Source organism: Maniola jurtina, chromosome 2 (assembly GCF_905333055.1).
Source record: "Maniola jurtina chromosome 2, ilManJurt1.1, whole genome shotgun sequence".
NCBI classification, from domain to species: domain Eukaryota; kingdom Metazoa; phylum Arthropoda; class Insecta; order Lepidoptera; family Nymphalidae; genus Maniola; species Maniola jurtina.
The window spans coordinates 9,202,360-9,215,580 of NC_060030.1; the positions used below are offsets into that span (position 1 = coordinate 9,202,360).

A 13,221-nucleotide genomic window follows, 5' to 3' on the forward strand; every position below is an offset into this window, starting at 1 on the left:
CACGTGCCTTTTGACTAAACATTATACTCGCACTGCAACACGATTATAGATCATAATTTATTTATGACTATTAGTGATGAATCACGAAGCTAACCTGAATAGGTTAGGTTAGATATGGAGCCATTTATTAAAAAAATACGCCCTAATCATAACAAAGTATTCTGCAAAGAAATTAAAATTGGTTCACATACCCGTACATAGCGATTAATAGAAATAATGAATGAACGAATATATTATGTACTTTTATAATAGCATCACATAAATCAGTACAGACACAGAGAAGAGAAATATGAAAGTATAACAGTCAACGGTAGACGTTCAAGCTGGACAGAGATCTCTTGTAGGGACTTCCACACTGTAAGGTATTGCACCGCCTGAATCCAGCGGCTCCCTGTAACTCGTTTGATGAAGTTGTCCACCTTCTGGGAGGTCTGCCAACGTTGCACTTCCCGGTGCGAGATCGATATTCTAGCACCTTGGGACCCCAAATTCTATAGTTACTCGAAGTATGTACTCTGCAGTCTGCTTATTACCACCATGTATGTAGGTACCCATTATGTACCATAATTTTTAGTTCAAAAAATTAGTGGCAAGTCGTCAACGTCAGTGCCTGATGCCTTCCGTCGGACTAAAAGTTAAATCTCGTTATTGTAGAAATCGAAATAATAGGCACTTTCAACATTTCACGATTCTAATCATGACAATGGCATGACAACATTGATATGACCCGAACTGAAGGATAGCCTTTTGAAGAATAGCGATCGCGGAAAAAGCGTTAAGTTTTTGCTATTCTTTGTGCACTGTGAGTTGACTTCAAGTTTCTTTTGTTTTCCTCTCTTTTCATTGCCAACCGCACGTAATACACATAATGTTCCTTTAAAGATACTCGCATGTATAGTTTTCGCTTGCAAACAACAAGTTTCGTTTACAACAAGGGAAAAAAAAATTGGTCCAAATATGGTTTGCTTATGTACCATCTAATGACTTGGTTCTAGTGTGTGGTCTCCTTTAAATTATAATTATTATTTTGTTGGAACATGTAATATTGTATCCTTTATTTTCCTCGTAGATATGACGTAAATGGTAATATGAGCAGACATAAATAGGTACCTATTTTAATTAGGATTATACAAAACTATTATATTATAATAGTAAAGTATATCATATTTGTTGTTATCCTCCTTATAACTTGTAACTTTATAATGCACAAGAGTCTATGTTTATTTGATAAAAAGCTTTGTTCAGTTATTAATTTTTTTTTAGATAGCAATATTATTTTTATCACGACCTTATTAAAATTTAACTACCAGTGCACGAATATAATATACATATTATATGGTATTGCTAACGGACATTATTAGCCTTAAGCTATGTAAAACAATTTGGGCAAATGGATATTGAAAAGATAAAAATTTCACGTGGACGACATCGCGGGCAATCTTTTGTAAGCCAGAGTCATAAAGGTGTTGTCAAGATAATAAAGGCAGTCATTAGTCATGTTTAAATTATAATGTATTTTTCTCGTTAGGCACTTAAAAGTGGAAAAATGTAGGCTGAATCCCTGAAAGAATTAAATTTTTTCCTGTAGGTCTCCCCTTATAAACAATTATTGTGTTGTGAGTAATCAGCGCACATTCATTTATAAATTGTTGTTGGATATCCTTTTTACGTGGCAACGCGACGCGACAGTTATAGCATTCGTAAAGTGGAAAATAATATTAAATAGATAGTAAAATAACTAAAATGCAAACGTGTAAATAAACTTATCATAAAGCCCACGAAAGTTAAGTTTCTTATAAGATTAGGTTATTAAAATAGAAAATTGTTCACACAAACTGTAATTTACTACCACTATTTTGTGAAATCCTGATTAGCATAGCAATATAGCACGTAGCATGCTGAGAGATGAAAGTTCGCATACTAATGAAATTGATGACTTCTGACAACAATTAACATTGTTTATATCAAACTACAAAACACTGGAGGTATTTTTATCGAAAATACGACCCTTGGAATCATATTTTGTGTAGATATTAGTACATGCATTTGCATTGGCAATTCGCGCGGAAAATTTTCCTACGGTGCGATTTATTTTCAGACAGATTTCGTAGCTCGTAGGCTTATTCTAAAACAAGGTGATGCCCGAGACTTCGGCCGCTTGAATACAGGGTTTTTTTAAGAATTCCGCGGGAACTTTTCAGGTTTGCAAGATGCAAATATCCTATGTGTTAAGTCAGGGTATAAGCTATTTCCATTCCGAATTTCAGCCAAATTGGTTTTGACTTCAGTTATTGTGGCGTGAAGAAGTAACGACTAAGATTTACAAACTTTCACATTCATAATAAGTATTATTATACATTATTATTATACTAGGATTAGGATTCTTTGTCAAAACCAATGTGAGGGGGTCCACCCTGTAATCGAAATCAGAGCCTGATAACACTTCTTCATAGAATAGATGGACTTCTTGTTCTATTACAATTATTATGCTCCGTACAAGCGAGTCTAAAAATTATGGTCCATGGTCAATCTGCAGGTCAGCGTCAATTGAATGATGTTCACTCAGAGTTGAAATGACATAACTGTCCTACTTTGTGTTGATTATGGACTGAGAATTGAGATCCTGTAGGGCGTAGGTAGTTGTAAGGAGGTTGCAAAAGCTAGTATACCGTAGACCGTATGGTAGTTCTTCTGTGTTGCCGTGGGTTCCACCTAAAATTAAAAAAAAAAATGTCAACCCACTCAAGGTTGACAATTTTTTAAAATTTAACTAAACTTCTAGATATTTCGGATCGCCTTAATATAATTGACACATTATACATGAAATTGAACAGTTCTTGTTTGTTTCTTTTTATAAAGTAACTTTCCTGGCATTTTCCCAAAATCAACATTAAACTTCCCGTTATCTATTAGGTCCTGGTAGAGGTAGAATCGTCTGCCTCTTTGTTTTCATATTGACTAAGATCAGACAAAGACACTTCCTCATACCTAAGTAGATACACGTATCTAAAAAAATAAAATAAATTATTAATTTAATTTACCTATTTAAAGATATGTTTACAGCCGTTGCATGATGTAATTTGCGTGTTTTTAAAGCTTATCAAAAAATGAACCGTTATAAATTCATACAAGTGTAATAAAGCTGGAATATCTAGATACCGCTCGCGTGTTGTTATTTTAAGTATGCGCTTAGAGAAATTCCTTAGTTCAAGTTCAAATTAAGTGCCTGAGACGTTGAGCACTTCCCGCTTTACTACTGCACAACGTGACTTCTTGCTGTGTGGGTAAATATTATAATTATTATAAAGCGAACAATTACAAATGAACTTCTATGACAATACACTACGCAAATATCTTTTTGCTGTACCTATTTAGGGCACGTTGCGTGATTAGTATTGCGTTGTGTCCTTTCGGGTGGTGTTCCCTCTAGATTTCAACATGGGGTTAGGTATATTCAAGGCTCGGATCACGGTAATATTATGTATGTATAAATTGTATATAATATTACCGTGCCCGGATCGACATATTTCTGAAAGTCGGTATAATATAGTGCTTAATTCATCAAAGAGTGCTCATCAATTAGTTATGTAAGTATAAAAAAATGAAACTATCATTTTTCATCATCTTTTATTTTTCATTCGAATAAAAAGCCAGTGGCCAAAACGGCGTGCGCCATCCCTTAGTAGGTAATGTACGTGTCCCATAATGTTTCTGTTTGTGCTTCACAGAAAATGCACCATAGTTTTGTTTAGTTTAACACACCATTACTATCTACTAGGCACGTGCAGGTCCACATCTTCATACCATCTTTCAACTTGTTTACAGTTCAACAAACCTTCAAAGGTGTTTAAGTCTTACTTGATGTAACTATTTAAAGTAACCTTTTTAAACACGCCTGCTACGTCCGGCCTTGCCTGGCCGTGTTAGTTTAGCCGAGCCGCGCTTGCTGAATGCTGAAATACCACTAATTTTATAAATATTAATCTGTACTGAAATAATCCAAAATAAAAAAACCAATTTGAGTAGTTATTTATGGTACGAACCTAACATATATCCATTCATTCATACATCCAACATATGCATCCATGCATGAGTATCCGTACATCCCCATATATTCATACAACCTAAGAAAGACGATCTCGAAACTGTTTTGTGTGGCGGCCATTATATTACCGCACTTGTGCGTTAATAATAATTTATTACCGCACTGCTTTATAGGCCAATGAATGTGTGGTGATATTTTTTTCGCCCCAGGGTAGTCAAAGTCTATAGTTTTCATAGCGCTGAAGTAAGTGCCACTCGTAGTAAAATACTCGTATTTAATGACTTAACGGATCGATGCGCGTACAAGCAGACAATAACTAAAACATGTAACTTTGATCCACAAGTAACTCAACGTTACCTCAAAACATTTTAACGCCAACCTTTTTATTGACTGCTAACACGCCATTTTTACAGTAAATATGGTACGTATGCTTGGTCACTTCGCAATTCATTGGAAAAACAATATACGTGTAATATTATGTAATTCCCGCTCACAAAATCCCTCTGTAAAAATCTGTGTCATTGTCAAACATCAAGAAGCTTATGTACAGTGCCACCAACTTATCTATTCAGCTAGGTGATTCGCTAACTCAGTGTCTAACACTGTATGATAGCCACCGAGGTTGGTTGATTCTACATTGCTGCTTCACTGGGTGATATTAAAATATTTTTTATAGAAAACCTTCAATGGATTATAAAATGAGCTGTGTTGGCTATCATGTTAGACACTGAGTTAGCGAATCACCCTGCAGATGGACGAAATTGGACGTAGAGCCGCGTCAGCCGCCATTCCAAAATCCACGCGGATGAATTCGCAAGCATCAGTATTGCATCATAGTATTGCAATATAATAAAGCTATATTGAATCTTTTACAAAGAATTTATTTCAACATAGCGATATGAAATCCATTGGGGACTCTTGAATTTAAGGGGACTCAAAAGTCTGTATTCCTCCACGGGATGCAAGGTCTCATCAAAATCGGCCAAACAGATTGGTCGTAAAAATCTAGCAGACAGACAGATAGACACACTTCGCATTTATAATATTAGATATGGAAGTCTGTTCTTTTAAACTTTGTTCGTTCTTATTTCTAAAGTCACTTCAGTGCGAGTTTTACAAGGGGAAGCAAGCATCTTGAAACTGTGTCACGAATCAGCCAGAGTGTATCATCGCGTTTATAGCACTATGTTCCCACGGCCTACCCCGCACTAGAGCATGCTTAGCGATAGGGTTGGAACTGTGGGTTGGAATGAGTTTAAATATTCCCTTTGTGCTAACTATCTCTTTATGAGTAACTTGAGTGTACCCTTTTAACTTCTGAACGTGAATTGAGTGGTAAAAACTGTTGAAAAACTGTTCACTCGAAAAACATGCTTGCCTACCTTTGTGTAATCAGCTGTTTTTAAATGTTATGTCAGATATTATATTATATCAAGTTCATATCTACTAAGTTGATGATTATTACGAGTTTATTATTTTATTTCATCTACACAACAAAGTGTTATCGTTTATTATGGAAGCTATTTTTATAATAGGGAAAAGTTTTTTTTAGTAATTTGATAACAAATGTGTTTTTACTATTTATGGAGTAACGAGTGTAATATCATATTTTGTCTTGTAAAGCCATAGTGACAGAGGTCAAGATGCATTCCTTATGTATGTTATTTAAATGACTGTCCAGCATACAATACCTACCAATTAATTATAATACTTACCGTGGTCCGTGTGTGTTATGTTACGAAATGAAAAAAAAACTTAAAAGCTATTTAGAAATCGGTACTGAAACCATGATACGATTGTCCCAGGTACATACATATCAATAGAACAAAAGACTTATTAGCTTGAATATTTCTCATAATTATTTAATCAATGTGTTATACCTACCTAGTGACTTTTAAACGCGATATGGCTATGTAGGTTATCATGTAGGTATGTTAAATGAAAGCGACGTGGATAGGTAGAACTTTCCTAAAAATAATAAGTTGCACACAAAATATTTATCTCTTCTAATTAGGATAAACTAGGAAAGTTAAAGGTCCTTTCTAGTAAATGTTCCTTTCTCATACTAGAAAAGTAAATGCTAAAGAAAAGTAAAATTTTCCGCTTACCAATCTAGTATATCTATTATTATTTATTGATAGGTAGACCGTATATTTCCAAACGACACACATGTAAAACTTCGTGGTTTTTCGCTGTTCACAAAGCAGATTTGTTGAACATTCCTTATGATGACAATAATCAACAAGTGTAAATTAAAAATTTATAACACCCCCGACAAGTGAAGGTTACAGTAACTAGTAAAGAGCTGATAACTTTCAAACGGCTGAACCGATTTTCTTGGATAGCTAAGAACACTCTCGATCAAGCCACCTTTCAAACAAAAAAAACCATGAAAATCGGTTCATTAGTGTAGGAGCTACGATGCCACAGACAGATACACACGTCAAACTTATAACACCCCGCTTTTTGGGCGTCGGGGGTTAAAAAACTAGATAATTCATTTGATTTAAAACCAGCTGTTCATCATTCTGACTTCACCCGCATGGTACCCTATGAGATAAAGATATTTTTCAGGGCAAACCCCGTTTCCAGAATGCATAAGATATCCTACGTGGACCATGTGTTGAGGCAAAGTTAATTCAGGTGTTTAGCCGTCAAAAGCTTACAGAAACGCAAAAACTTTTGGATTTATAATATTAGTAAGCGCACCTAGTATGGATAAGTTTGATTAATTATTATAGATAGAGTTGTAAATATTGTGGTAAGTAAAGATAATATGAAACAAGAACAAAATACTTACCTACGAGAATATCTCACTTTCAGTCTTTGCTTTCATTAGTTGTAAATCGATAGCTTTGTTAATAAGATACCTTTGTACAAGCTCTAATTCCACACAGATTACTGTGCAGCTATCAGATGCAAATATAGCACTTGGGTGGGCCAAGTTCATATTTTACTTAGTAAAATTTTACCATGGTAGCTTTGTGATACTAAATATTCGCTACTTGTATTAAATTTGGAGGATCCTAAGAGGGTAAGAAATATATGTATTTTAAGCTAAAACAAGTAGGTGTGTCGAGCGAGGATAGGTAAAATAAGTATTTAATTATTTTAGGAAGTTACTTGTCTCTAAATAATCGTATTACGGGCACGTGGATTTTGTTTATTCAGAGAATAGCTTTTATCCGCGACTTTCTCCACGTGATGTAGTTTGTAGCCTTTAGCACTCGGGGATAAGGTAGCTGTCAACCAGTTAACGAATTTCTGAATCCCATCAGATTACTGCCTACATTCAAATATTACCTACCTCCTTGTAATTTTAATTAAGTATTGAAATTTAATTTATTAATGTTCAACCGTTCTAACGATGCAGTCCTAGCGAACCAACCTGGAACTTAAAAGGGGTATAGGAGTTAATTTTACCTTAACTCGTCTTCATTAGTTTTAATAGAGTACGAAATATCTGTAATGATGAACAGTCGGTCATGGACAATGTGTTGACTAAACCAGGTCGGAAATCCAGGATGCAGGACTGTACTGACTGACTTGTCTAGAACCAGAACCAAATGGCAATTATGATCAAATTGTGTCACAGGATAGGTAGGATAGCTATTAGCTAGAATATACTGTACTCGTGTAGATTTTACTAACGCCATCTAACGCAAGCTGTTGAATAAGTATAATATTTGAACCAGAGCGCGGCGGCTAACTAGGTATTTATATACTCGCGAAGGGAGGGAATGAGCTTGCAGCGTATGTTGTCAATGCATCGCCTTAATTTGGAAACAGATGGCGTTGTGTGTAATAAAACCTAAATAAATAAAAGGAAAAGGTGACTGACTGGCTGACTGACTGATCTATCAACGAGCAACTCAAACTACTGGACGGATCGGGCTGAAATTGGCATGCAGTATGACACAGATATCCGCTAAGAAAGGATTTTTGAAAATTCAACCCCTAAGGGTGCAAAATAGCTACAGGTTAAAATTTTTGTAGTCAACGCCTACGAAGTCGCGGTCATAATCTTATATGAATATTATTCATGTAACGATACATAATTTGAAAATTATTTAAGTAAATAACGACAATGAGAAGAAACGATATTGATTCCTTTGTGTTTTTTGACCAGAAACACAATTATTACTTTCGACATAATATAACCGTCTCGACACTCCACCATCAAAGTGCTGTAGGATATACTCGTACCTATAGTACAGAATTCAGGTCATTGAAAGACGAGAGTCCTACAGCTCATTCGAGGGAGTAATACACAAGGGTAAAATAATTAAGATTTTTTGAAGTGGTCCCACTTGTTGTGTTGGCATCTAAATTATTCGCAATAATTGGCATCTTTGTCGTTTCGAAGATAAGATGTTATGATTTTACCTCAGAATACAGAACATCCAATTTACAATGTTTTGGTGATTTACGTGCCATTTTATTTATTTAGAATTCCACCAATCCTAAACTAGATTCTGTACAGAATCCCGTTATTGCATATGTATCAAAGCTAGCAATATGTATGCACCACGCAACACCACACCCCAAGCACCCCAAACCATACCTACTCTACCTACACGCACGCTTTACTCTGACACTGGAGCCATCCTCGGCAGATGTACCCTCTACAATGCATAATTGATAAGATAGCAAATTAAGCTTCTTGTTCCTTGTGTATCATGAACTACATAACAACGACTGCTTCTATCCAACGATTGCTAAACTGACATTAATGGACTTTGTATACTGGCCTTATATTGATCGTTATCGTCAATAAGTAAGTTTGGGAAGTTAAGAAACACTGTCTCAGCTTTCATTGAACTTTTTTTTGAGTTGACATTGCAACCACCGAAAGCTACATGGCTACCAAGATATGAATTTACCAGTGTGAATATAACGCAAGTCCGATTTCGGTCCAAGATAATTATTAATAGGTAACTTGAAAGTAAGTCATTGGCATCAAAGTTATTAGAGCAGGTGGAAATAAAAAATACACACATCTCTTAATACGGGAATGCCGGAGGGTTGTGCGGGTGAAATATAGGCCCGAGGGGCTGTTTGACGCGCATGCGCTGTGATCTCCGGTCGATTGGCATGACCGTGACCACATCGTAACACGCGACTACCACGTGCTCTGTGCACTGCTTGCATCGTCTAGACTAGGATTTTATCGCACTCAGAGAGTCACATTATCCTAGTCTTCAGTCACGTAAAAAAGTTGCTGAGTCTCACGATGGATTATCAAGTCTGCATTATTCGTTGATGAAGTCCCTCCTGCCATACAAAAAATGCCTGAGATGAGAAAAGAATTATTATCATCATGATCAGCCACTAGTCAGTTCTCTATTGGGCATCGGTCTCCTCTCAGAATGAGAAGGGAGGAAGCGAAATCATTATTATAACTACACAGAATTGTACTCGTACCTGATTCGTTATACTCATAAATTAATTTATTGTGTTTTGAGCGTAAATAAAGAACGTTAGTAGGTGTATTTAGATGAAAATCATGTTCATGTCATAAATGGAGGTAGCAAAAACTGTGTCCTAATTACCGCATGTACGAACAATTGCACGCTCTCTTCGTCTTATTTCCCTTAATTGCCACTTTCAATACCAATAATACCGTAGACCACTCACGTCTTGACTCAATCGGGCCATTGAACTGGACAACGTCATTTCCTTCTTTCACTAGTTGAAAACCATTCATGAAACGATATTGTTTCGTTAGGGATTGGATACAGCTGATACTGATAGATGATAGTCTTTTCACCTTTGCTACAAGAACTGCTTCCTTACTTAGCTGGTCTATCTGCAAAGATTTTTGATCAAAACTTATTAGAATCTTATTAAATAACGAATAGGTAGATGTCCGTTCCTAAAACAGTTTGTGCAATGGAAACAATGAAAATAACAATTATTATTACTATTCATCTTGAATAAAATAAGGAGAAAATACTTTTACCTTGAAAACACATTCCATTAAAATTTGTGCATGTTGAATGTGGTCTGCATGAAGTCCGGCATAATATGAGCCCTATTTGGATATCTTTGTACCTATAAGAAAACAATATATTGTTGTAAGCGCAATCGAATTTAAAGTTCCACGAAGGCATCGCAACCAAACCATATTAAGGAAAAGAAATAATATGTTGAATTCGCTGAGAATCCATGAGTTGACCTTGACAGAGATGCAACAATGCATTTTCAACCCTCTAGTCGGGCAGTCGTGTGGCAATAATCCTGGGATTCATTGGGGTCGGCGGCGGTGGCGAATGGCGACGACGTCGAGCGCGGGGCGCTGGGACTCCGCCCGCGCGCCTCGTCTGCACCGCGCGAGCTGTCAAACCGCCTCCGTCAGGCAACCGGCTCGAACGCTCCTACATATCGCATCATATCTCGATCGTTTGTTTATTCACGGCTTTAGTGATAGTGTCATTGGTTCAATCGCATGACGGACAGTAGTTGAAGGAGATGAACGGCAGTACGACGACGGTGAATGGCGGCGCCGTCAATGGTACCAATGGACCCTTGAATGGTATCGGAGCAGCTCCGAGAACAGCTACTCTTGGAACTCCGAACAGTTACGCATATACGTCCAGTGGTTCTTTACTCGGTCGAGGAGGTTCCGCTAGACCGGTTCCTCCTCCGACACTTCCAAAATATAGTGGATCGTTCAGTGCAGGGAGCACTCTCAGTGCAACAGGACTCAGAGAACGCGAAAGAGAAGGAACAGGTGGATCTCATCGACTGGCTAGCCTTGAAAGATTGGCACTCCGACAGCGTATTATTGAACAGAGCTCTAACAACCAGGTGGGGAGCGTGACATCTAACAGTACCGCCGGGACGAACAGTGGACCAACCTTTGCTACCGTCACCCTTACCGAAACGGCAACGGTAAGCCCCCTTGCCGTATATCTTGTGCACCCTCAAACATTTCCCCTAATCGAAATAAACGCACCCCAAAAAAGGGAGGTAATATATTCTACGTTATTTTAGTCGCACTAACCCTTGTGTACCTACTTGATGCTTTATCGTTTTAATTGTTCACTTGAATTTTATTCCAATAACATTTGGATTGCATAGCTGGTTGTTTTGTTAATTAATATTTTATATTATTGTATGAGAGTAATTATTATTAATATTGACTCAGGTATCAGATGATTTTACTATCTTTTCATTTCGTTGACTTTGGCGCTCATTGATTTCTAGCTAAGTTATGTTTTCACCTTGCAATAGGTACCTACTTTTGTTTTGAATATATCTATGAAAAAGAACAATTCATTTCAGGAATTTCTATCGTATATGTATATATGGTATATTTGTGTCATGATGATTGTAATACTATTAGTATAACAATTGATATTTTTATGGAACAGATCCGACGTTCACACTGAAAACACTCAATTATTTACAATCGGCAGTTCCTCAGGCCTCATAACTCATACCTTTAGTGTTCAACGATGATTTGGTTGGAAGTCCCGGAATCTCCACGGTTTAGAGTGCTTTTATCGTGCAGCATCAAGATTGAAGATTTGGAACCAAATTTTGTATCGGACCTCTGGCAAACTTTCTCTATTGAGGATTAAAAAATTGCGAAAGTCGATCCACAAATTAAAAAACCGGTCAAGTCCGAGTCGGACTCGCACACGAAGAGTTCCGTACCATCGTTCAAGTTATACCTACCTAACACTTTTATGTAGAACACTGCAAGTTAATGACGGACTGCGTGATTTAGTACCTAAAGTAATTTTTTCGTGAGCACTTTTTTTTGTCATGTCGCTACAATTTGTGGTTTTCGGATTTTTCCTTTACTTGTGCTATAAGACCTTTTTACCTGCCAAATTTCATGATTTTGGGTCAACGGAAAGTACCCTTTAGGTTTTCTTGACAGACACGACAGATAGACGAACAGACAGCCAACAAAGTGATCCTTTATGGGCCCTAATTTCCTTTTGAGGTATGGAACCCTAAAAAAAAGCGGAATTAAGCTTTCTTTTCCTTTTGGGAGTCGCGAAAAATCCTATGAAAAATCTTTGGTTTTCCGGAAGAAAAAGTATCCCTGCACATAGGACTATATTAGCAAATTCATTCTGCCAAAAATATAAAACAATTTTTCAGTATAGCCCATAAAAATACATATGTGTAGACAATAATGAATAAGTAGATAAATGTAATGAAACGATTCGTTACAAGAGGCTCTTTTGAGTTCTGATTGATGTAGTCATTATGTGGTGCAATCATTCAACCATAGAGATCCATTGTTATATACCCTTTTACTTGAGTTTAAAATTAATTTTACTTTTTCTTACAGTAATGCTTTAGGTATACTAATATAATATGTAAATCGTTTCTCATTGTTTGTCACAGTTGTGAGATATTTTTACAGTCGCCGGGAACATCTGGGTCGCTTTCTTTTATTCTTTCCACAAGGATATATTATAGCTGGCATATTCCCACGCAAGTTCCTCATGTGATAGGACTGGTCCGTGCCTCCGTGCCGCTGGAGGATAAGCGGGTGACTGACCCCATGTCTACACTGGGTTAAAAATAACCATGTAGCGTCGGCCATTCTGCTCGCATGTGTCGAATTCACTAAACAGTCATAAACTGTTTCACGGCCATACCCTGACCTGAAAATTCGAGGAAGGTTTATATATGGGGTAACTCTTTAACGAATGTAACCATGCCATGATATCATCCATATTCAGCAAAAAAACAGTTGGAAATATATTTCAATGCGTGTGTGCAATATCACTTGCATGCTCACAGCTGACCTCTTTAAGAAAAGTTGCCAATGACTTGTTTGTATACAAATGAATAACGCATTTGTTAGGGTAATCGTATGGACTGATCAATGTACTGTATTCCATATTCTAAGAATTTTCCTTATCTGTTGTATGATATAAGCGGACAGAAAGCCGGGTTGATAAGACAGGAGTGAGTTTAACTTAAATTACTTGATATACATCTGAACAGGCTTTTAAAACGTATACCTAAATTCTTTAAAATACTCAAGGCACAAATAAATCGTCTTCAATAAAGTTTTACGCAAACTGAATTGGTTTAAGTTTAATTTTTTTCACAAACCAGCAAAAGCGGTTAGGGCACGTTCTCCTCTTGCGTTGTCTCGGTAGAAACGTAAGAACAAACATGATGATGGCGATCAATTTTCAACT

General features: G+C 36.7%; 1 protein-coding gene and 1 long non-coding RNA gene across 7 annotated transcripts in view; both read left to right on the plus strand.

Moving 5' to 3' along the window:
* Positions 1-13,221, plus strand: part of LOC123873043 (septin-7) — a 46,548-nt gene that overhangs the window by 6,996 nt on the left and 26,331 nt on the right. Inside the window, exon 1 of one of the 6 annotated variants that reach the window (XM_045917710.1) lies at positions 10,370-10,939. The exons of the other annotated variants lie outside the window; for them this stretch is intronic. Within the exon in view, the coding sequence (XP_045773666.1) occupies positions 10,517-10,939 (423 nt within the window). The 5' untranslated portion in view covers positions 10,370-10,516. Of the gene's footprint in view, positions 1-10,369; positions 10,940-13,221 lie in introns of those variants that run through there. 6 annotated transcript variants of the gene reach the window in all.
* LOC123873152 lies at positions 1,637-8,731 on the plus strand. The gene is made up of 3 exons (XR_006797614.1): positions 1,637-1,648; positions 6,253-6,256; positions 8,692-8,731. It is a non-coding gene; the product is annotated as an uncharacterized LOC123873152 (long non-coding RNA).